Raw genomic sequence first — 22,117 nt, 5'->3', positions numbered from 1 at the left:
GCGCCGCGCCCGCACTACTTGGCGGCGGGGGGTTCGGGCGGAGGGAGACGTTGCGCGGCGGGCGCTGTGCGGCGGCGGAGGGAGGGGGGGGGGGTGTGACGGCGCGGGGCCGCAGCGCACGCTGCCGGGAGGGATCCCTCCGCGACGCTTAACCCCGCCGGCGCCGGGGCGGGCGGGCGCGCACGTGGGCACGGCGGGGCGGCACCGGGCAACGGCGGAGGCTCCGCCCCCCCCCCGCCCTCCCGGGGACCGGAGCGGCCCCGCCGGGGACGCGGGTGTCCGTGGGTGCCCGTAGGGAGGGCTCCGCGCCCGGTCCCGGTGTCCCCGGAGCAGCCGCCGTGGCCGGTGCTGGGACAGGCCGCCCCACGGCAGCCGCGGGTGGCTGAGCCGCGGCCCTGCCCTCCCGCCGGTACCCGTGGTCCCTGCCGGTACCGGGCAGCCCGGGCCACGCACACGGGGAGCCCCACGCGTGCCCCGTCACCCGCCCTGCGCCCCCCCCCCCGCCCGCGCCCATCCCGCCGCCCCCGGGACACCCGTGCACCGAGCGGGGCCGGATCGGGGCCGCGGCTCCGTTCTCGGGCCCGGAGACCCCGCTCGGGCGGGGGGGGAAGGAGAACCGGCCCCCGGCCCCCTCGGTCGCAGCCGGGGACCCCCGCCCGGGGCAGGACAGCCCCGGGGTCCCACGGGGAGGTGGGGGCTGGGTGAGGGCCCCCCCGCGACCCCCGGTGGCTGCGACGTCCCAGCACCCGCTCCCCTCTGCAGCCCGGCGCTGCTGGCGGGGGGCACGGAGCAGCCCCCCCGCACCCCAACACCCCACTTCCCTCCTCAGCAGCTCCCTGCTCCTCGCTAAACAGCCTAATTGGGTAATTAGCCGTAATTAGCCTGGCTGGGTGGAGATAAGCCGCATGGGGAACCGCAGCCAGGCCGGGCACCCCGGCGCTGCCGAGTCCCCCCACAGGCACCCAGCCCGGGCTGCGGCTCCGGGGGGACGGGGCTGCAGAGCCCCCCAGGGTCCCAGCAACGGCCCCGGGGTCCCCAGCCCCATGGCGGGGGGTGCTCAGCCCCACGGCGCAGTCGGGGCTGGGGGGGAGCCCACTGCCGGGGTGCTGGGGGTCCCCCTATGCTGCCTCACCTTCAACCCCCCCGTCCCGGGGCAGGAGCAGCCCCCCCAGCCCCAGCCCGGGCTCCGAGGGGGTTCACAGTCAAAACAACGTTTAATTGTTCCAGCCCGCGGCCCTGACTCCCACGAGCGGCGGTTGCCAGCGCGGCACAGCCGGACCGCGGCCCCGCGCCGGGAACAACACCCGCATTCAGCCCCGGCTCCCCGCGGCCGGAGTGGCAACGGCCCCAGCGTGTCCTTGTGCGTGTGGGGGGACAGCAGCTATGAGCAGGGGGTGCTCCCCGGCCGGGACGGGACCCCCACCCCGCTCCCAGCCCCTCGTGAGCCCCACAGACTGTGCAAAGTGAGGGGTCCCGTACAACGGCGGGACCGCGTGGCCCCGGACCCCCCCGAAGCCACCGCCGTGTCTGGGGGAAGGTCCCATGGGAGGTCTGCCCCGTCCGGGGGTCTGTCCCAGGCAGGGCTCACATCAGGCGGCAGCCGCTCGATCTGCCGTAGGAGTTGTCCACCCGGTCGATCTCCTCGATGATCTTCGTGAAGATCCCCTGGGTCACCTGGGGACGAGGGGACGTCAGCCCCGGCACCTCGGGGACCCCGCTCCCAGCCCCGGCGGGGTACGTCACCCTGCCCCAGACCTGGCTCTCCTTGGCCGAGGACTCGAGGAAGATGGCGCCCCACGACTCTGCCAGCTTCTTCCCTTCATCCGTCTTCACCTCCCGGCTGGAGACACAGCAGAAGATGGCCAGGATGGGCCACCGGGTCCCCGGGGGGGCCGGGACCCCCAGAGCCCTCCTTACCTCTGCGGGGACAGGTCCGCCTTGTTCCCCACCAGCACCACGGGCATGCTGCGGGCACGGGGAGGGTGAGGGCCCGGCCCCCCCGGGCGCCCCCCTCCCCGGGAGGGACAGCACCTACCGCGTCTTCCCCCGGCTCTCGTACAGCTTGTTGTGCAGGGTCTTCACCACCTGGAAGCTGCGGGGAGAAGGGGAGATCCAGGCATTGCCCCCCGCCACCGGGGTCCCCCCCTCAAGGGGACCCGTCCCAGCCCCGAGGGCGCGGGGACGGCGCGGCAGGGAGGGCAGCTGGGTCCCTCACCTCCGCAGGGACGTCACCGAGTACACCAGGACGTAGCCGTGGATGCCGATGACGAAGGAGTGGGGCAGGATGGTGTACTCGTCCTGGGGGAGGACAGGGCCGGTGCCGGGGCGGCTGCGGGGCCAGCAGCCCCTCGCCCGCCCCCCGGGCCCCCCCGGCCCAGGACCTGCCCCCAGCGTTACCTGCCCGGCCGTGTCCACCAGCTGGAGCTGGAACTCGTCCTTCCCCACCACCACCATCTTGTTGTAGGCTGCGGAGGTGGCACCAGGTTAACGGGGGTGCCCGGGACCCCCCAGGGCTCCATCCCAGGCCGGGGGGGCCTCGGCCCCTGGCGTAAGGCTTTGGGGTGCAGCCCAGGAGCGGGGTCACATCTGCCCTCATCACCCGCGGCCCCGTGGAAGCAGCGGGAAGGGGGACCCCAGGCAGCCCCCCCCAACTTACTGCTCTCCACCGTGGGCTCGTAGCACTCCATGAACGCCCCCTCCACGAACTGGTGGGCCAGGGAGGTTTTGCCTGGGGGGGGAAGCGCAGGGCTGGGGGCCGGGGTCCCAGCATCACCGCGGGGCAGGGGAAGGAGCCCGAGCGAGGGAAGGGACCCGGGAACCGGCTCCCTGCCCCTGCACCCGCCACCCCCTCCCGGGGGGCGCAGGGGACACGGCCGCGGGGTGACGGGGCCTCCCGGGGTGGGCGTCCGCCCCACAGCCCCCACCCGAGGTGGGGACCCGCCATGCCCTGACCCCACGGCGGCGGGGGGGGCACCCACGAGGGGCCCGGCACAGCCCCCCCCCCCCCCGCGGGGCAGCCCCGCTCCCACGCACCGCCCGGGCAGGTCCCCCCCCCGCCCGGAGCCGCGTGGGGCAGGGGGCTCAGCCCCTTCCCACGCCCCCCCGCACTGACCCACGGCGCGGTACCCCAGGATGAGCACTTTGCGGTGGCGGAGCGGCGGCATGGCCACGCCGCGGGGGGGGCGGGCGGGCGCGGCACACGGCGTTATAAACCGCCCGCCGCGGCGGGGAGGGCGGGAGGGGGGGCGGTGCCGCCGCCACTACACCGGCGGCCCCACGTGACCACAACACCGCCCGCCCGCTCTCTCCCATTGGCCACGCCGCGGCGGCGGGGGCGGGGCCTGGCGGCGGCGCAGCCGCGCTGGCCGCCGGGGCTCCATTCATGAAAACGGAGGGAACGGCTGGGGCCACGTGGTGGCCGCACACCTGAACGGGCGGGGGTGGGGGGTGCCCGCCTCCTGCCCTCCCCCCCCCCGCCCCGGGGACCCGCACCCCCCTCCTGCTCCCCGGGGTCCCCACCCCGGCCTCCGCCAGCCCCAGGGACCCCCAGCCCCCCGGGATGCCCGACCCCAGCCCCCCCGGCCCAGCCACGGCTCCACCGGGGCCATAGAGTCTCTTTTATTTCTCCAAACAATTAAATAGTAGTATTTCTTTGGGGTTTTTTTTAAACAAGTGGTTAAAAGCAGGCTGGCCCCCTGCCCCGCGGGGCGGGCCCCGCTGCCAGGGCGGGCGGGCGCGGGGGACATTTATATTATCATTTATAAATAGAAAAATAAAACTCTCAAGCAGGGCGGGTTAGCGGTTAGCGCGGTTAGAGCCGGGCCGGCGCAGGGGGCCCGCGGCAGCCGCCCCGTCCAGCCGCCCCGCGGCACTGGGCCGCTCGGGGACAGGGACACCGCGGGTGACGGAGGGACAGACCCAGAGCCGGGGGACGGGCAGGAGCTGCTGCCAGATGCTGGGTGCTGGGCTGGTTCTGCATCCCCCCTCCTTGGGCTGGATGTGGCCCCGGGGCAGGGTCCGGCGGTGCCCAGCCTCGGCTCGCCAGGCAGCAGCCCCGGCCCCAGCCGCGGCAGTTAATGAAGCAATAAATACAGGGGGAGCGCACGGGGGTCCGGGGCGCGGGGACCCGGCCAGGCAGCGCGGCGGGGGGGCTCCGGGACGCGGGGGGGCTGCGGCCAGGTCCCTGGGCCACCTCACGACAGCCCGTCCCAGGGACCCCGTCCCCACCGCCCCGCGCCCCTGGGCGGCGCTGAGCCGAGAGGCACCCCGACCTCCCCGCGGGGCTGGGGGCGCCCCCGCCCCTCCTCCCCAGCACCCGCCGGCCCAAGGGGGACCCAGGGTCGGAGCCCCCCGCTTCCAGTGTGCGGTGCGGTCTGCGGTGCGGCGGCTCGGGGGGCCGGGGACCCCTACGCCTGCAGGGCCTCGTGGCCCAGCACGCCCCCGGCCAGCCGGTAGAGCAGGCGGGAGTACCAGTGCATGCCCGCCTCCGGCGCCGTCCCGTTGCCCGCCTCGGCACGGGCGGGCAGCAGCGAGAGGAGCCCGTGGAAGAGGCGGAGGGGGGCGAAGGCGCGGTGGGCCCAGCGGTGGCTCTCCAGGACGGCGTAGCAGGATGCCAGCACCCCGTTGACCAGCAGGGTCCCGTGGGAGGTGAGGGGGGCGAAGACCCCCACGCCGTCCTCCCGCGAGACCCGCAGCACCCGCGCAGGGCGCAGCCCCTGCCCGCCGGCCCCGTGGGCCAGCACCGCGTCGCCCGGCCGCACGCGGCGGGCGAAGACGGGCAGGAAGGCGGCCGTGCCGTTGGCCGCCCCGCGGGCCGCGAAGACCAGGTGGGAGGGGGTGAGGAGCAGCCGGCGCGCCGGGCTGGCCGTCTCGATGGCCACGAAGGAGGCGCGTTGGCCCAGGTCGCGGTCGAGGAAGAGCAGCACCTCGGTGGGCACCAGGCGCCCGCCCGGCTCCGCGCCCAGCACCCAGTCGCCCTGGCGCAGGTCAGCCAGGCCCCGGCGCTCGCCGCTCCGCAGCGTCACGGTGGCGTGGCCGGGGAAGCAGCCGCCGGTGCGGACGGCCAGCGAGTTATCTGGGTGGATGGAGAAAGCCGTGGGTCCCCTGTCCCCGCTGGCCACCTCCACTGGCCACCACCTCCAGAGGGGAAATGGCCCCGAGCGGAGCCGCCCCCCCCAGGCCCCAAACCGCCCCCGGAACAAAGCGGGTATTTTCTGAAGCCCCCCCCGGTTCCTGAGCGCGGCTCCCGGGGAGGCCGGGTGCTGCAGGGCCCCTTTGTCCGTCCCGCACTGACGCCCTTTGTTCGGGGCTGGGGACGGTGACATTTACGGCCACTTTCACTTTCTGTCGATTGTCATTTCTGGGCCGGACGGGGGCTGCTGGCCGGAGCAGCCGCGGGGCTGGGGGCTGTGGGCTGGGCTGCGGCCGTCCGGACCGGCTTAACAACCCTCGCTCTGCCTCGCACCGGGAGCTGAACCGTGAGGGTGGCTCCGGCCCGGCGAAATTTGTGGGGGGAAGTGCATTTTTTGCCAATCTGGTGGCCGGAAAGGCCGGGGGAAGCTGGGCTGGGGCCAGACGCGGGCTGAGCCCGCTGGGGCCGGACACCAGCCAGAGCAGGGCTGCGTCCCATGCGGATCTGGGACGCCAAGGTGGAGCAGAGGGGGCCGCGGGGCCGCAGGCTGGGATGCTTACGGGGCCGGCGGCCCCCCCGCGCGGTACCTGCTTTGACGGAGACGTGGACGTGCGCCTTGGACTCGTAGTAGACCCAGTCGAAGCCGGCCTCCACGGCCAGGCGCGCCAGCATGCCGTACTTGTGGCGGTCGCGGTCGGAGGTGGTGATGTCCAGCGCCCGGCCCTCGTAGTGCAGCGAGTCGGGGAGGTGGTGCCCGTCCTCGTCCCAGCCCTCCGTCACCCGCAGCTTCACCCCCGGCCACATGTTCATCACCGCGATGGCCAGCGAGTTCACCCGCTCCTTGCAGCGCTGGGGGGGGACCAGCACCGGCGTCACCCCCAGGCCCGCCGCCGTGCCCGATCCCCTCCCCGGGGGGTCCTGCACGCAGACGGACAGACGGGCACCGGGCCTGCAGAGGGCTCGGAGCCCGCTGGTGGGGGGCAATGGGGTGTCCCCCCGGGCGCAGAGCACGGGCGAGCTGCCCCCCCGGCTGGGCACAGGTTGAACGTTAACGTGCCCCGGGGTCCGGCGGTGGAGCCGCTCCGCGGTGCGGGCAGCCGGGCAGAACGGGCAGGGGACCGGGACGGTGTCACCTTCCCCGCGGCCACGGCCGTGACTGATTAACCCGGCGGGGGGGCTGCGGGGCAGAGCGGGGGGCGCAGCTGACCCTGCACCAGACCCGAGTCCCAGAGCAGCACCCTGGCCAGGCGGGGCAGGATGGGAGCAGGGCCGGGGGGATACGGGGGGTCCGGGGCTCCAGCGCCCAGAGCCGAGGGCGATGGCGGGGGGTCCCGGGCGGCCCCGGGGTCCCTCTCCCCACCAGCAGCGCCAACGCGGGGTGCAGGGGTCGGAGCTCCCCCCGGTCCCCCCCCGGCACCGGGGAGGTCGCGGTGTCCCTCCGCTCCCCGGTGCCCCCCGTCCAACAAAGGCGCTCCCGGGAGCGCGGGGCCGCGGGGGCGGGAGTGCGGGGCGCGGGCCCGGGGCGGCCCGGCCGGGGGGGCGGCAGCGGCGGGGGGGCAGGAATGCGCCCGGCCCGGCCCGGCCCGGCCCGGCGACAATAGGCGCCTTCCAGCCCGGCGCTGACCTCAGGCCCCGGGAATGCCGGCACGGCCACAAAGGGCCCTTTCAGCCGCCCGCACCCCGGGCCGGCTCCGCGCCCGCGGCCCCGCCGGGCCCCGCCGCCCCGGCCCCGCCGCCCCCGCCGCCCCGGCCCGCGGGAGCCGCCGGCGCCGCCTGGACCACTCGCAGCATCCCCCGTCGCCATGGCGACCGCGGAGCCGCCCCTCGCCATGGCAACCCTGAGCATCCCGGCGGGGCGCGGCGCGTCCCGGGCTCCCGCCGCCCCGGATCCCCCCCCGGGGGACGGGAACCGGGGCCGCCCCCTCCCCGCTGACCCACCCCGGGGCCGGGGCGCGGGGGGAGCGGAGCCGCCGGTCCCCCGTGCCCCCGCTGCGGCGGCCGGGCCCCGGCGCCGCCCCCGCCCCGGTAATCCCCGACGGCGGGTCCGTGCTGCCGCGCCGCCGCCAAGGGCCGGGGACCGGGGACCGGGACCGGGGACCGGGGTGAGGCTCCGTGCGGTCCGGGGGGGACCCTGCGCCCCGGGAGGGTCGGTGCCGCCCGGGAAGAGTCCGTGCACCCCGGGGACGGTCCGTGCCCCCGGGAAAGGTCGGTGCGCCCCGGGGAGGGTCCGTGCCCCTGGGGAGGGTCGGTGCGCCCCGGGGAGGCTCCGTGCCTTTGGGAAGGGTCGGTGCCCCCCGGGAAAGGTCCGTGCGCCATGGGAGAGTCGGTGCCCCCGGGGAAAGGCCGGTGCCCCCCGGGGAGGGTCGCTGCGCTCCCCCCCGCCGCCCCCGCGTCCCCGCGTCCCCGGGAGCGAGGCCGGGCCGGGCGCAGCCCCCACCTCGGTCATGAGCCGGTCCGCCCCCGTGTTCTCCTCGTCCTTGAAGATGATGTCGGGGTTGTAGTTGGGCACCAGGTCCCTGAAGCGCTCCGAGCCCCGCAGCACTTTGCCCTCCGCCTTCCCGCTCGCCCCCAGCGTCTGCTCGGGCACGTTGGGCACGAACTGCTTGTAGAGCAGCGGCGAGAGCTGCCGCCGCCCCAGCCGCCGCCGCCCCACCGGGCCCCGGCCCGGGCCGCAGCCCAGCGCCGGCGCGGCCAGCAGGCAGGCGGCGAGGCCGAGCAGGCCGAGGGCGAGCGGGCTCCGCCGGGGCATCCCGGCCGCCGGGCCCCGCTGCCTCCGCGGGCCCCGTTCAGTCGCCGGGGGCACGGGCGGCCGGGGCGGGCATGGTCCCGGTGCGGCGGCCCCGGGGCTTTTAGAGGGTCGCGGTGCCAGGGGCGGGTCGGCGCCGTTTCCTTCTCACACCCACGGCCCCGTCGCCGCTGCGGGATCCCGGGACGACTGACACCCCCCCCCCACGCCACCCCCCCGCCGGTGCCGCCACCCACTCGGAGCGCGGCGCCCGGGCACCGGCACGGCCCCCCCGCCGCCGGCTCCGCGCCCACGGGCCCGGCACCCCCTCGCCTGGCGCTGGAGCCCGGCCCCGGGGACTCCCGGCCCCAGCCCGTGCCCCTCCTACCGCTGCGTCCCGCTACCGGCACCGGGCACCGGCACCCCGCTCCGGGCGCTGCCCGCCGGGACCGGCACCGGGCACCCGGCTCCTGGCGCTGCCCCGGCACCGGGCACCGGCCACCCGGCTCCTGGCGCTGCCCCGGCACCGGCGGCGGGACCTGGCCCCGGGCCCCGCTCCCGCTCCCTCTCCCCGTCTGAGCCCTGCGCTGCGGTACCGGCTCCTCTCCCCGCTCCCGGCACCGCGCTCCGGTACCGGGACCCGCCTTATCCCGGTCCTAACGCCGCGCTCCCGGTCCCGGGACCTCTCCCCTCTCCTGTCGCCGTCTCTCGGGACCGGGGATTCCCCTCTCCCGGCGCCGGCCCCGGTGCCTCTGCTCCGACCGCTGCCCCCGGCACCGGGGACACCCGTTATCCTAACGCTGCGCCGCCGGCACCTGCTCCGTCTCCTGGCACAGCCCCGCTCCCGGGACCCCCTTCCTGGCACTGCCCCGGTGCCCCCTCTTCGGTCCGACCCCCGGTACCGGTACCCGCTCCTGGCCCAGCCCCCGGTACCGGCTCCCCCGGGCGCCGCTCGGCGCCGTGCGCTGCCCGCAGCCGCCCCGGCCGGGCTGCCCCCACCTGCGGCCGCTCGGCTCCGGCACTGGCGGCCCCGCCGGGCCCCGCCTCGGACCCGGCCCCCGGGAGCGGCGGCAGCGGCGGCCACCTCCCCCGGGGCCGCCCCCGCCGGGGCCCCGCCGCGCTGCCCTGCCCCGGCCGCCCCCTCCGCGCCACCGGAGCACCCCCGGCACCGGGCGCCCCCCGCCACCGGGGCACCCCCGGGGCTGGGAGCGGGGTCCCCGGGGGCACCCATGGCAGCGGGGCCCGTGCCCCCCCCCGCCCGCCAGCACCCCCGGAGCTCCCGGCGGAGCACCCAAGGGTGCCGAGGGCCCCGGCCAGCGCGGGAGGCAGCAGCGGGGCGGCGGAGGGCTGGGAGCGGCTGGGGGGGGCCCGGGCCCCCGCAGCCCCCCCGGTGCCAGCCCGGGGTGACTGGGAGGGGAGCCGGTGCGGGGAAGGCGCGGGCACCGCTGGCCTCATTTCCTGCAATATAAAGCGGCTTCCTGCGCTTCCTGCTCGGCCCCGGCCGGGGGGGCGCGGGCCCCCACCCCCGCCGGGGGGGCGGCCTGGCTGGGCCCCGGCCGGGGCAGGATGGGTGGGGGGCCGGTTCCGCTCCGGCCGCAGGACCCCCCCCCCCGAGCCGGACCCCCCCGTGCCCCTCGCTGCGGGCAGCTCGCCCCCCCCCCCGCAGCTGCCCGGTGCCCCCCGCACCCCCGGGGTCCCTCAGCCCCTTGGGGCCCTGCTGGGAGCGGCGCCGTAGCCCCGGCCGGGGGGGGGGGGGGGCATGGCGGCCCCCAGGGAGAGGGGAGGGAGGGGGGGCAGCAGTGGGACCCCCCAGGCAGGGAGCCCCCCCTCGCTCGGCCCTGCCCTCGGGGGGAATAAAACCCCCCAGATTCAGATATTTTTATATTAAAAAAAAAGAGACTTTGTTTATTGCTCTAAACAAGTTCTGTGGTAACAGAGACCTGACCCACTCGTCACACCAAGCTGCCTGGGGGGGGCTCGTCCCCAGCACCCTGGCCCCCCCCGGCCCTGCTCCTCCCTTGGGGGCGGGGGACAGCCAGTGCCCCCCGGGGTGACCGGGGACGGGGTGCGGAGTGCCTGGGGGGCGCGGGCCCCGCTGTAGTGCCAGGACCGTCCCCGGGGTGGGGGGCCGTTCAGAGCCCGCCCGCACCCCAAGGGGCGGCACGGGGCGGGGGGGCCCGGCCGCCCTCGCATGAGGTATGTGGGGGGGGGGGCCACAGCCAGCGCGGCCCCCGGGGGACCCCGCGCCCCTGGGGGGCTGTGACGGGGACGCGGCTCAAGGCCAAGGCTCAGTAGCGCAACGGGCTGAGATAGACCCGGGGGGAGGGGGCCAGGCCCCCCGGGGTCTCGGCTCTCCCTGGGGGGCTCCGACATCCCTGAAGCCGTGGGGGCCGGCTCTGCGGCGGGTGGCCGTCCTGGGTCCCTGCAGCGCGGGGGGCCACATCCCCGTCCCCCGGCCCTAGCGGGGCTTGCCGCGGCGCCGGGAGCGCGGCACGGGCAGCGGCAGCTTGTGCAGACCTGGGCAGAGGGAGAGCGTGAGAGCCGGGGGGGACACCCGTGCCTGTCCCCGTGTCCCCACGTCCCCGTCCTCACCGAAGGCGCGGATGAGCTCGGCCTGGACGGCCCAGGAGACCCTCTTCACCAGGCAGAGGGTGGTGAGCCCCGCAAAGCCCATGTTGTAGAGGAAGACGATGTAGAAGTTCCCCAGCCAGTTGAAGCGGCCAAAGTCCCCCAGGAGGTCGAAACGGGTGATCCCTGGGGGGGGACACCGGTCAGGGCACCCCAGTCCGGGGGACACCCCAGTCCCAGGGTCACCCCGGCCCCCCGGGACTCACCCAGCGTCCTGGAAAAGACGGGCAGGGCCGAGCTGAGCACCAGCAAGGAGACGCAGTTCCCGATGATCTGGGGGGAGGAAGGAGCGTTGGGGGGGGGGGCAGCGCTGCCGTGGGGCCTGGGCCCCCCCCGGGCTGGGGAAGGTGCTCCCCGCTGCCGGAGACCCACCGGGACGCTGCCCGTGCCCGGGGCTGTGCCGGAGGCACCGGGAGGTGGGGGGGACACGCGGTGCCCTCACGTGGGGACACCGCACAGTGCCCGGGGACACGCACGGCCGCGCGCTGCGGGGACCGGGGGTCCTGCACCCTGAGGGGGGGCCGGGAGCCCCCAGCCCCAGCCCGAGCTCCCACCTTGGTGAGGGGGGTGTCCTGCCGCGCGGGGAGCAGCCGGGTGAAGAGCGGGGAGCTGTAGAAGCCCACGACGGAGGAGACCATCAGGTAGCTGGGAGGGGCGTTAAGGAGGAGAACGGGGTGGGACGGCCCCGGGACAGCGCGGGGACGCGAGCGCCTGCCTGAAGGATACAAGATGAGGACGACCTGCAGGGCAGCTCCGAAGGAACCGAAGATGGAGAAGGAGACCTGGCCCAGGGACGCGTCCTGCCGGGGGAGGAGGAGGCACGTTGGGGGGAGCGGTCCCCGGGCCGGCGTGGGACACGACTCCTCGCTGTCCCCGTCCCCCCGCCCGGGTACCTGGATGCCCCGCGGCATCGCGGCATCGTCCAGCAGCAGCTCCAGGACGTGGAAGCAGACGATGAGCACGGAGATGCCCTGGGAGGAGCAGGGAGGGAGTGAGGGCGGCCAGGGCTGAGCCCCAGCTCCCCGGGAGCCCGGGGACACTCACCGTCAGCGCCAGGAGGCCCAGCATGGCCAGGGGGTAGCCCAGGTTCCTCTGCCAGGGCGACGCTCGGTGCCGCAGCTCTGCAGGGGGGGACATGCCCGCCATGGGGCACGGGCTCCCAGGGAACCAGTGCTCCCAGTGCCAAGCTGGAGAGAACCCAGGCGTCCTGGGCTTGTCCCCCCCAGGCTCCTTACCCAGCTTCCGTCTCTTGCTCCGGATGGCAAAGAACTGCTCCCGCAGCAGCTCCACGTTCAAGTTCAGCCAGCAGGAAGCTTTGCCTGCCAGGGAGGAGATGCCGAGGTCTCGTGGGGGCTGAGGGTTCCCATGTGGTGGGGCAGAGGGGCCCCCAGTCCGCCCTGAGCCCCCCGCTCCCGGCCAGCGGCCGTGCTGGGCACCCACCGGAGGAGATCCTGCGGGACACGGCGGCTTCCTCGAGCCTCGTGCAGCTCAACTGCTCGTCCAGGTCTTCCAGGAGCTGGGAAAGGGCGAGGAGCCCATGAGCAGCCGGTGGGGGGTGCGAATGGCACCCGGGCGCGGGTGGGAGAGCAGGCAGCCCCGGGGACAGCGAGCCCCGGGGCTGGGGCAGCGGGACCGGGGGGACACCTTACCCGGGGTTTCACCAGCAGCTTCCCCGTGACGGTGAACATGGTGGAGAGGCCGAAGGGGGTGCACACTGCAGCGGGAGGAGAGGCTGAGCAGGGGGTGCCCCAGCACCCTACCCCTCCCCGCACCCCCAGAAGGGTCCTGGATAGGGACTGGGGGCTCAGCCCTGCACCGCGACCCCTCCGGACCCCAGCACCATTTGCAGGGAGCAGCCCCTGCTCCCAGCCGGGCACCCTGGGGGACCCGCAGCCGGTGCAGGATGGGCCACCGGGGCCGGGGCACCGCGGGGGAACGTCCCACGACTCACGCAGCAGAAGCAGCATGCCAAAGAGCGAGATGCAGGAGTAGAGGTAGGGCAGGTAGCATTCCCAGAGGTCTGCGGAGACGGCAGAGTCAGGCCAGAGGCACCGGGCATCCCTCCTCCCCTTCAGCACGTGGCCCGATCCTGCCCCGCCGGAGCCGGGAGAGCCCCAGCGCACCCCAGCAGCACCCACCGTAGAGCGACTGGCGGCTGGCTGCGTCGTTGCCGACGATGGCGGAGGCCACCCAGACCATGCCCAGCACCAGCAGCGTCAGCAGCAGCAGCACCACCGACGTCTCGTACACCCTGGCCATGATGCCCTGCGGGAGCAGGGTTAGCGGGGAGGCGGGGATGGGGTGACGGGGGGGCCACCCGCAGGGCCACCCGCAGGGCCACCTACCTTCTTAGATCCCGCAAAGCCCTCCGACTCCGTGAAGAAGTAGGCGAAGGGCATGAGGAAGACGAGGGACAGATTGGAGAAGAGGAAGACCAAGTTCCAGAGGCCTGGGGGGGGGGGACAGCGTGGGGTGAGCTCCCGGGGGTGCGACCCCGACCCACAGCCCTCGGGGCACCCTGGGGCCACTCCCTGCACCCACCGTGGACAAGGGACCCATTCAGCCACTGGATGTAGTAGTTCTGGGGGAAGGAGAGCAGCACCTCGTTGCTGATGATGGAGAAGGGCAGCAGGAGCACGGCGCCCAGCGCCACGGCCAGGGTGAAGGTGCAGAGCCCCAGCCTGCGGGAGGGACGAGCGTCGGCTCCGGCACCGGGTCTGGGCCCCCGCAGGTGTCACAGCCCGGCCGCGGCCCCCGGCGTCACCGGCCCCCGCGGGCTGGGGGGACCCCGCGTCCCGGCCGGGCAGGGAGGGGAAGCGGCCGAGCATCCCGCAGGCAGGGAGCGGACGGGCAGGAACTCACGCAATCCTGTTGACAGCGGCATCCTCGTCATCGTGAACTGCGGGGGGAAACCCAAACCAGGGGGCTGGGGGAGGCAGGGCTGCCTGGAGCATCGCTCCCTGCCTGCTCCCCTGCCCGCTCCCAAACCTCCCCTGCTCTGAACGCTGCAGAAACACTCCCAGGGCTTTGGGCTCTGCTCCTCTCCCGTGCCCTGCAGCGACCGATGCCGCAAACCGGGCTGCAGCGGGACCGGGGCTCGGGGGGAGGCAGAAAGCGATGGAGGAACAAGCCCCGGGGAGGCTGAAGGCGGCTGCCGCCGGCCGCCCGGCGCCGGCAGCTCCCACCCTCCTACCTGCCGCGAAGTCCGTGTGCTTCTTGAAGTGGGTTATGATGAAGTGGCAGAGGATGTAGAGGCTGGCGAAGAGCAGGGTGCAGATCTGCAGGCAGAGGAGCGCGGGCAGCGCAGGCAGGCCCGAGGGGCAGCGCTCCCACCCCGGGCGATGCCGCCGGCCCCAGGGCCCGCCAGCTCCACCCTATTTGTTTTTCCACTCGTGGCACTGGTTACACCCCACACGTGTGCTCGGCCCTGCCCGTGCATGGGGGCTGCACCCAGGGCTCACCCATGGGTGCTTGCAAGCTGCCACAGCACCCAGGGGGCCAGGGGGGCCCAGAGGGGCTGAGACCATGGGGAGAGCCCACCCAGCAGCTCTGGGTGGGCCTGTGCCGGCAGAGCTGAGGGGTCCGCAGGGATCGGGGTGGCCCGGACGCCGTGGGACACCCGTCCCGCCCCAGCACTGCCCGACCCCGCAGCCCTCGCCCCGCTGGCACCGGCACCTGGCAGAGCCGCAGGAACAGCCTTGAGCCGGGCGCCAAGGCCGGCCGCGGCGTCCCTCCCACCCCTGCCGGCATGCCGAGGTCCAGCCGGAGCGGGAGACGTTCGAGGAACACGGCGACCTTTCATCCCGCCGGGTACGCGGCAGGACGGGGAAAGGTCACCCGAACCCGCCACCCTGGCACAGGCGGAGCGGAGCAGCCGCGACACCTCCCTGCTGCCCGGCCTGGGGGGCTCGGCTGGCCGGGGGTCCTGGGGGTCTGCCGGGAGGGGTGGCAGGGGGCCCTGGGAGCTCCGGACCCCCGGAGGGGCAGTGCCCAGCGGGTCCTCCCGTTCCTGCTCCCGCCCAGGGAAGGGCCGCGGGTCCCCCCTGCCGCAGGCTGTACCCCGCAGCCCAGAGCTCTGCCTGGCCCGGGGACCCCCAACACCTCCACACCCGGCGAAGTCAGGCCGAGCGAGCTCCACGCTGGCCGCGCCGAGCCAGGAGCTCCTGGGCGAGATGCGGCTCCCTGGGAGGGGTCGGGGCTGAGGTCTGGGGGCTCCAGGGCAGAGGTGCCAGGCTCCGGCCGCCCGCTCTTGCCCGCAGGCACCAAGCCTGGCCGTGGCAGGGCCGCCCCGGCCGCTGGTCACAGCCCGCTTGGCCGCCGGTGCGCGGCATCCCGGAGGCCCTCGGGAGCCGCCGGGACCAGGACGCCCGGGTCGGCCCCATCCCTGGGCCGGTGGCAGCGGGTGCCCTGGCCGGCAGAGCGGGAGCGGAGGAGCAGGCCCGGCGGCCTCCTCCGCGCTGCCCCCGCTGCGGGGCTCTGCGGGGCCCCTTCCCGCTGGCACCGAGCGCCCGGGGGAGCTGCTGGCCTGGGGACGGGGACAGAGCAGGGAGCCTGGCACGGGTCTGGCCCGGCTCCGACACCGCCGCACCCGGCACCCCCAGCCCTCCCGCTCGCCCGGGGCCCCCCCGGCCCGGCCCAGCCCCGGGACCCCGCTATCTGCGGGGCGCACGGCGGCCGCCGCGCCTCCGGCACCGATAAGGGCCGGGCGTGGGGCACAGCGGCAGCCGGCGCCCAGAGCCGCCGCCGCCGGGGAACCCGACCCTCCCGGGGGGGCTGCGGCCTCCCAGCCCCGACCCACGGCTCCCCGCCGCCCCGGGACCCTCCCGCCGCCCCGGGACCCTTCTCCCGCCCCGCCACTCACGATGCACTCGCGGACCCTCTCGTGGAAGAGCTGCTCCCGCACGGCCAGCGCGTCCTGCTCCGCAGGGGCCATGCTGCGGCCAGCATGGCCGGGCCGGGGCCGAGCGGCGGGCCGGTTCTGCGGGCCGAGCACCGGGGAGCACCGGGAACCGCCGAGCGCAGCCGAGCCGGGCGGCTCCGCCCCCCGCGTCCGGTACTCGCTACAATGTATCCGCGCCGCCACGGCCTGAAAGGGCCCCGCCACGCCCCGCCTCCTCCCTCCCATTGGCCCTGCTTTGTGAATGAGGCGCCGCCGATTGGTCGAGGGCGGCGCGGAGCGCTCCGATAGGCTGAGGGCGCCCGGCCGCCGCTCCCACGGGGGCAGCAGCTCCGCGGGCCGGCGGGAGCCGGGATTAGGCGCTGGGCCGGGGCTAATCCCCGGGCCGGGACTAATCCCTAGAACAGGGCTAAGCCCGGCGCTGGGGCGGCGAGCAGGGCAGGGCCCCCCGGGGGCTGCAGCACCCCAAAGGCAGCCCAGGGGGGAGCCAGCAGAGCAGCACCCGGGGCGCCCTGGCAGAGCCCCCGGCCCGGGGCACCCCGGGAAGCGCTGGCCAGAGCCAGCTCCGGCCGGAGCGCGGCCATCGTCTCGCTGGGCACGGACAATGGGGCCAGTCTGTTCCCATGGGCCGGGGCCAGGCGGCCCCGCGGGTGCTGACACAGAGGGTTTGTATCCAAGACAGTGGCAGATTCTCTTAAAGCCTTTTATTCACAGACATGGTACAGACACATGGAAAACCGACATGATCACATCGGAGAGCCCAGCCAGAGCAGCGCGCCCCTCCAGCCGGGCCGGGGCTGGACCCCACCCAGTGCACAGGAAAGCCAAAGTGTTTGAAGCGGACATTTTGTGGACATGCTACAGCAACAGAAGGAACCCAGCGTTTAGTATTCCTCCCCTTCCTCCTCTCCCTCCCCTTCCACCGAATCCACCCCCACCTCCTCGTAATCCTTCTCCAGGGCGGCCATGTCCTCCCGCGCCTCCGAGAACTCCCCCTCCTCCATGCCCTCCCCCACGTACCAGTGCACGAACGCCCGCTTGGCGTACATCAGGTCAAACTTGTGGTCCAGGCGGGCCCAGGCCTCGGCGATGGCCGTCGTGTTGCTCAGCATGCACACGGCGCGCTGCACCTTGGCCAGGTCCCCCCCGGGCACCACCGTCGGCGGCTGGTAGTTGATGCCCACCTTGAAACCGGTGGGGCACCAGTCCACGAACTGGATACTGCGCTTGGTCTTGATGGTGGCGATGGCAGCGTTGACATCCTTGGGCACCACGTCCCCGCGGTACAGCAGGCAGCACGCCATGTACTTGCCGTGCCGCGGGTCGCACTTCACCATCTGGTTGGCCGGCTCGAAGCAGGCGTTGGTGATCTCCGCCACCGAGAGCTGCTCGTGGTAAGCCTTCTCGGCCGAGATGACGGGGGCGTAGGTGGCCAGCGGGAAGTGGATGCGGGGGTACGGCACCAGGTTGGTCTGGAACTCCGTCAGGTCGACGTTCAGGGCCCCGTCGAAGCGCAGGGAGGCCGTGATGGAGGACACGATCTGGCTGATGAGGCGGTTGAGGTTGGTGTAGGTGGGCCTCTCGATGTCCAGGTTGCGGCGGCAGATGTCGTAGATGGCCTCGTTGTCCACCATGAAGGCGCAGTCGGAGTGCTCCAGGGTGGTGTGGGTGGTGAGGATGGAGTTGTAGGGCTCCACCACGGCCGTGGAGACCTGCGGGGCCGGGTAGATGGAGAACTCCAGCTTGGACTTCTTGCCGTAGTCGACGGAGAGGCGCTCCATGAGCAGGGAGGTGAAGCCGGAGCCGGTGCCGCCCCCGAAGCTGTGGAAGACCAGGAAGCCCTGCAGCCCCGTGCACTGGTCAGCCTGGAAGAAGGGAAGAGAAAACAAGACAGATCTGTCAGTAATTCTGAATTTAAGCTGCTCCTGAATTGCCCAGGAAGGCAAATTCTCACCCCAGCATCTCTGGCCTTTGGGGACTCTCTGTCTCGGGGCCGCAGGCAGGGACCTGCCTGAGCACCCCAGCTCGGCCCCCGCCGCAGCGCCCTGTGCGGGGGCACAACCTGCCCTTGGGAGAGGGGCCCCTTCCCGCAGGGATTCGGGGACACTCGGCTCCTTCCTGCTACAGGAGCCGGCCCTTGCAGCGCCCACACCCAGCACGACCCGCGCGGGCTGCCTGGGGGAAGAGGAAACCCGCGGTGCTTTATGGGAGCGCGTTAGGGCACCCAGAGCCGCCATCGCGCGGGCGCTGCCTGGGCGGGAGGCTGGCAGCCATCGAGGTCTGCCGGGTGCCCGCGCTCCCCTCCCAGGGCACGAGCTGCCCCAGCACGGGTTAAACACTCAGCAAAGCTGCTCATAAGCAGTTGGTCAAGAAGGATCAGAGTCCAGATCAAGGAGAAACCTCACATGACCCTAAAAAAGGGATGAAATAAGGTGTTCCCAAGGGCAGAAACGAGGCAGCCTCCCCCCAGGCCCCATCTCGCCCTTGGGGTGCGCATCCTGGGCTTGCAGCTGCGGTGGGCTTGCAGGGCCCCGAGGCAGGGTGAACCCCCACGAGCAGCCCACTGGGAGGGGAAGGGGCTGATCCCGATCTCCACTCACAGGATCCAGACCCCGACCTGGTGCAGGGTGCCAAGAACCATAAAACGCACCCGGACCCTGGAGGCAGAGCCCGGCTCCTCGTTGCCGCCCAGGTCCCACCGCAGGGCTCCCCTTTCCCCACCGGCTGCCGTGGCGCCGGCCCCACCCGGGCTTTGTACCCACCAGCTTGCGGATGCGGTCGAGGACCAGGTCGATGATCTCCTTCCCGATGGTGTAGTGCCCGCGGGCGTAGTTGTTGGCCGCATCCTCCTTGCCCGTGATCAGCTGCTCGGGGTGGAAGAGCTGCCGGTACGTCCCGGTGCGCACCTCGTCTGCGGGGAGAGCCCGCCCGCCCCGTTAGCGCCCGGCACCCGTTGACGCCGGGCGCGCCCTTCGCGCCACCTGCCCCCCGGCCCCCCGCGCTCACCGATCACCGTGGGCTCCAGGTCCACGAAGACGGCGCGGGGCACGTGCTTGCCGGCCCCCGTCTCGCTGAAGAAGGTGTTGAAGGAGTCGTCCCCCCCGCCGATGGTCTTGTCGCTGGGCATCTGCCCGTCGGGCTGGATGCCGTGCTCCAGGCAGTACAGCTCCCAGCAGGCGTTGCCGATCTGCACGCCCGCTTGGCCCACGTGGATGGAGATGCACTCGCGCTGCGGGGGCACGGGGGGATCGGGCTCAGCGGGGCGCAGCCCCCACCCCAACGCCGGCTGTGCCCCGGCTCGGCTGGCCGGAGCAGACGCGGTGCCAGCCCAAACCGCCGGCCGAGCGGCGCGGGGGCTGCCCAGGGGCCGAGCTCGCCCCGGGGGGGGAGGTGGGGGACACGCGTGTTTGGGGACAGCCTGGAGCCAGGCTGGGCACAGCCCTGGGGGCGCCCCCCCCAGCTGCTGCCGAATGGCGCAGAGGGAGGACATTTTCCAGCCCGCAGCAGGGCAGGGCGAGGCTGCGCCGCAGGAGGAGGAAGAGGAGGAGGAAGCCGACAGCGCAGCGGCGGGGACGTGACTGCGCCCAGCCCCGCGGGGCGGGCGGATGGCGTCACCCCGGGGGTCCCTGCGTGCCCCCCCCGATCCAGCACATTCCCGGCCGCTCCCTGCCCGCACCCCCTGCTCCCGCGCATTCCTCCCGCCGGGGGGGAGCCCCGGTTTTGGGGGGCGGGGGGAGCCCGTGGGGGCTCCCCCGGGAGCCCCGGAGCAGGAGGAGCCCCGTGGCTTGGACTCGGGGGGTGCAGGGGGGCGCAGCAGGGACCCTCTGCCCCCTCCATGGGGGGATTGGGGGTTCAGGGCTGGATTTGGGGGGGGGGGGGGTGACGCAGTGGGCGGGGCTGCGCCCCTGCGGGGGGTGGGGCTGTGCCCCTGCCCCGCGCCTTCCCGCGCGCGGGAACGGTAACGGTCGGGGCCGGGCGCCGAAAGCGGGACAGAGCCCCGCCCCCACCGGACGGGGCGGGGGGGGGTGAAAGGGACCACGTGCTGCCCCCCCAGGGGGGCTGTGACGCCCCCAGGGGTGCTGTGACCCCCCCAGGGGTGCTCCCCCTGGCAAGGGCGGCACCCCCAGCCCCTGCTCTGCCCCCCCACCCCACCCGCGGTCAGTCTGTCTGTCTGTCTTTCCGTCCCTCCCCACTCCCGTCTCTACCCTACGCCCCCCCGATCCCCGTCCCCCCCCAGCTCCCTGCTCTCCCCAGCCTTTTCCCCCTTCCCATTCCCCCCCAGCCCACAGCCTTCCTCCTCCCCCCCTTTGCAATCCTCCCCACTTCGCACCCCCCCCTTGCAATCCCCCCCATTTTGCAGCCCCAGCCCCCCCCTTGCAGCCCCCCCTCACCATGGCTGCGGCTCGGTTACTCGTCCCGACAAGCAAGGAATCGACGCAAGTACCAGGCTGCAGCCGCCCCCGGGCTCCCCGCTATATACCGGCCCGGGGGGCGGGCCCTGCGCCCCCGCCCTGCCTCCCTATTGGCCGCCGCGCCCGCCCATCCGTGCCCTCGCCACCGCGGATTGGCTGAGACGCGTGGCGCCCCCCCCCCCCCCGCTGCCGGGCGGGCGCTGCGGGGCTTTGGGCCCCCCCCCCCCCCCGCGGGGCGCAGCCCCCGCCCGGGGCTTGCGAAGGGACCCCCGGTACGGAGGGGGGGTGACCGGGGGGCCTGACCCCCCCCCCGCGGCCCTCAGCCCCCCCCTCACTGCGCCTGCGGCGGATGGGGGGGGCACGGCCGCTCCCGCCCCCCCCGCCTCCCCCCCCCGCCCGGTGCGGCTCCGCTGCAGAGGAAAACTGCGACATGGGGGGGGCGGCACGTGCTGCCGCGCCCGGTGCCCCCCCGGCCCCCGCCGTTAATCGGCTTCTCCCGCCCGACTCCCCCCAGCCCCCCCCCCGGCCCATCTGCACCGCCCGCCCCCCCCCCCCCGGCCCATCTGCACCCCACGGACCCCCCCCCCCAGCTCATCTGCACCCTGGAGAGCCCCCCCCCCCATCTGCACCTCACGGACCCCCCCCAGCTCATCTGCACCCTGGAGAGCCCCCCCCCGGCCCATCTGCACCCTGGAGAGCCCCCCCAGCCCATCTGCACCTCACGGACGCCCCCCCCCCCCAGCCCATCTGCACCCTGGAGAGCCCCCCCAGCCCATCTGCACCTCACGGACCCCCCCCCCGGCCCATCTGCACCCTGGAGAGCCCCCCCAGCCCATCTGCACCCCACGGACCCCCCCCAGCCCATCGGCACCCTGGAGAGCCCCCCCCCCAGCCCATCTGCACCTCACGGACCCCCCCCCCGGCCCATCTGCACCCTGGAGAGCCCCCCCCCCAGCCCATCTGCACCCCACGGACCCCCCCCAGCCCATCGGCACCCTGGAGAGCCCCCCCCCCAGCCCATCTGCACCCCACGGACCCCCCCCAGCCCATCGGCACCCTGGAGAGCCCCCCCCCCAGCCCATCTGCACCTCACGGACACTCCCCCCCCGGCCCATCTGCACCCTGGAGAGCCCCCCCAGCCCACCCGCAGGTGACCCACCCGCAATGGGGGGGTGCGGTGCCCCGGGCCCCCCTGCAGTGGCCGGGGGGGGGGCAGCTCCCGCTCTCGCTGCCGTGGGCTTTGTCCCAGCCCTGCCTGCAGCACCGGGACCCCGGCTCCCTGCGGGACCCCCCCCAGGCGGGACCCCGGCCCCCCACGCTCCCCCTCGCCCGCCGCAGGGGCCCGCTGCAGTGCCCACAAGATGGGGTACGCGCGGGGGGCCCGCCACGGCCCCCGGGGCGGCTGCCTGCGCGGCTGCGAGGCCGCGGGGTGCCCGGCGTGGGGGGCCGGGGGGGGCCGGGGGGGGCCAGCACCAGCCCCCACCTAATCCCCGGAGCTATTTGCTCCCGATAATCCGCCTTCCTGTTTTGCCGAGAGCTTTGCGGACAACCCAGCGGCCCCTTCGGCAGCACCGCCGCCACGCGCTGCCGGGGCCCCCCCTGTCCCCGCTGTGCCCCCCCGGGGCCCCCCCGCAGCCACGGCCGCCCCGCAGCCTCGACCACCCCGGGGTGCACGGGGCTGGGGCCGGCGCAGCAGCATCCGCCGCAGCTGCATTGCAGCGGGTGACGTGGCTCCCCGCCATTTGCCTCGCCCGGCTGCCGCATGGCCGCCCCGGCACCTCCGCTCCCGCCGGGAAGGGCTTCTCTCCCCCCGGCTCTGCCCCGCCGCATCGGGCTCCCGCAGCCCGCCTCGGTGCGGGGGTCCCGGCCGGGGCTTGGGGCCAGCTCGGCTCCCGGCGATGCCAATGTGGTGGCCGGCCGTGGCCGCGGAAGAGCCGCTCCCAGCCCCGCTCATGGCCGCCCTGCCCGGAGCTGGCGTTTCTGGCACGGTGGCCCGGGGGCTGCGGGCTCCTGGGGGGTCCCGGGGGGTCCCCCCCCACTGCAGGACACCCTGCGCCTCGCTGCAGCACCCGCTCGAGTTTCACTCTGCGTTCAGCTTTCCCTTCATTATTCATCCCTGCCAGGAGCCAGCAGCGAGGGGGGGCGGCGGGGCCCGGGTACCTGGGCAGGGCTGGGGGGGCTGCTGCCCCCCTCCCGGTGACCGGGGCTGCCAGGGCCACTGCCCCACCCTGCAGGAGGGAGCAGAGGGGCTCCCGGACACCCCACGGGGGGAGGGGGGGACACCCATCCCTGGACCCCAGCACCCTGGGGACTGAGGATCTGCA

At 74.8% G+C, this 22,117-nt stretch overlaps 4 protein-coding genes across 6 annotated transcripts; all 4 read right to left on the bottom strand.

The window, feature by feature from the left end:
- Positions 1–1,526: 1,526 nt before the first annotated feature.
- On the bottom strand, positions 1,527–3,164 carry RHEBL1 (RHEB like 1; the record flags this gene model as incomplete). Its single annotated transcript, XM_082332690.1, has 8 exons — positions 1,527–1,674; positions 1,756–1,840; positions 1,918–1,965; positions 2,036–2,092; positions 2,216–2,298; positions 2,398–2,465; positions 2,657–2,728; positions 3,113–3,164. 8 exons carry the CDS (start codon positions 3,162–3,164, stop codon positions 1,585–1,587), a joined length of 555 nt encoding a protein of 184 aa, XP_082188816.1. The 3' UTR covers positions 1,527–1,584.
- Positions 3,165–3,634: 470 nt separating this feature from the next.
- On the bottom strand, positions 3,635–7,999 carry DHH (desert hedgehog signaling molecule). The gene is made up of 3 exons (XM_082332663.1): positions 7,569–7,999; positions 5,719–5,980; positions 3,635–5,074 (listed from the first exon to the last, which is right to left on the bottom strand). The coding sequence occupies exons 1-3, from the start codon at positions 7,878–7,880 to the stop codon at positions 4,407–4,409; spliced, it is 1,242 nt and encodes a 413-aa protein (XP_082188789.1). The 5' UTR covers positions 7,881–7,999; the 3' UTR covers positions 3,635–4,406.
- A 2,051-nt stretch (positions 8,000–10,050) lies between these two features.
- Positions 10,051–15,443, bottom strand: LMBR1L (limb development membrane protein 1 like). 3 transcript variants are annotated; one of them, XM_082332658.1, is made up of 17 exons: positions 15,346–15,443; positions 13,678–13,762; positions 13,347–13,383; positions 13,026–13,165; positions 12,830–12,933; positions 12,623–12,749; positions 12,436–12,504; positions 12,134–12,198; positions 11,925–12,000; positions 11,720–11,803; positions 11,529–11,605; positions 11,378–11,455; positions 11,211–11,284; positions 11,039–11,129; positions 10,691–10,757; positions 10,449–10,610; positions 10,051–10,373 (listed from the first exon to the last, which is right to left on the bottom strand). In XM_082332658.1, exons 1-17 carry the CDS (start codon positions 15,415–15,417, stop codon positions 10,315–10,317), a joined length of 1,467 nt encoding a protein of 488 aa, XP_082188784.1. In that variant the 5' UTR covers positions 15,418–15,443; the 3' UTR covers positions 10,051–10,314. The 3 variants fall into 3 exon arrangements, with proteins under 3 accessions (XP_082188784.1, XP_082188782.1, XP_082188783.1); XM_082332656.1 differs by having other exon boundaries at positions 11,039–11,284; XM_082332657.1 differs by lacking the exon at positions 12,436–12,504 and having other exon boundaries at positions 11,039–11,284.
- Positions 15,444–16,070: 627 nt separating this feature from the next.
- TUBA1B (tubulin alpha 1b) lies at positions 16,071–19,860 on the bottom strand. Its single transcript, XM_082332662.1, has 4 exons — positions 19,773–19,860; positions 18,388–18,610; positions 18,144–18,292; positions 16,071–17,246 (listed from the first exon to the last, which is right to left on the bottom strand). The coding sequence occupies exons 1-4, from the start codon at positions 19,773–19,775 to the stop codon at positions 16,266–16,268; spliced, it is 1,356 nt and encodes a 451-aa protein (XP_082188788.1). The 5' UTR covers positions 19,776–19,860; the 3' UTR covers positions 16,071–16,265.
- Between the last annotated feature and the right edge of the window lie 2,257 nt (positions 19,861–22,117).

Source organism: Platalea leucorodia (genome assembly GCF_965183815.1).
Source record: "Platalea leucorodia genome assembly, chromosome: 23".
Classification (NCBI taxonomy): domain Eukaryota; kingdom Metazoa; phylum Chordata; class Aves; order Pelecaniformes; family Threskiornithidae; genus Platalea; species Platalea leucorodia.
This window is presented reverse-complemented; position numbering and strand designations above follow the sequence as displayed.

Bases quoted from the DNA above. Each gene is read 5' to 3' on its own strand.
- DHH (XM_082332663.1), bottom strand. From the start codon at position 7,880: ATGCCCCGGCGGAGCCCGCTCGCCCTCGGCCTGCTCGGCCTCGCCGCC. The intron at 5,981-7,568 runs GTGGGGGCTGCG...GTCCCCCCCCAG, and splicing joins CGGACCGGCTCATGACCGAG to CGCTGCAAGGAGCGGGTGAA. The intron at 5,075-5,718 runs GTACCGCGCGGG...CCATCCACCCAG, and splicing joins CCACGTCTCCGTCAAAGCAG to ATAACTCGCTGGCCGTCCGC.
- LMBR1L (XM_082332656.1), bottom strand. From the start codon at position 15,417: ATGGCCCCTGCGGAGCAGGACGCGCTGGCCGTGCGGGAGCAGCTCTTC. The intron at 12,934-13,025 runs GTGGGTGCAGGG...CCCCCCCCCCAG, and splicing joins GAATGGGTCCCTTGTCCACG to GCCTCTGGAACTTGGTCTTC. The intron at 10,758-11,038 runs GTGGGAGCTCGG...TCCTCCCCCCAG, and splicing joins AGGACACCCCCCTCACCAAG to ATCATCGGGAACTGCGTCTC.
- TUBA1B (XM_082332662.1), bottom strand. The intron at 18,293-18,387 runs GTGAGCGCGGGG...CTCTCCCCGCAG, and splicing joins CCTGGAGCCCACGGTGATCG to ACGAGGTGCGCACCGGGACG. The intron at 17,247-18,143 runs GTGGGTACAAAG...CCCTTCTTCCAG, and splicing joins TCGACCGCATCCGCAAGCTG to GCTGACCAGTGCACGGGGCT.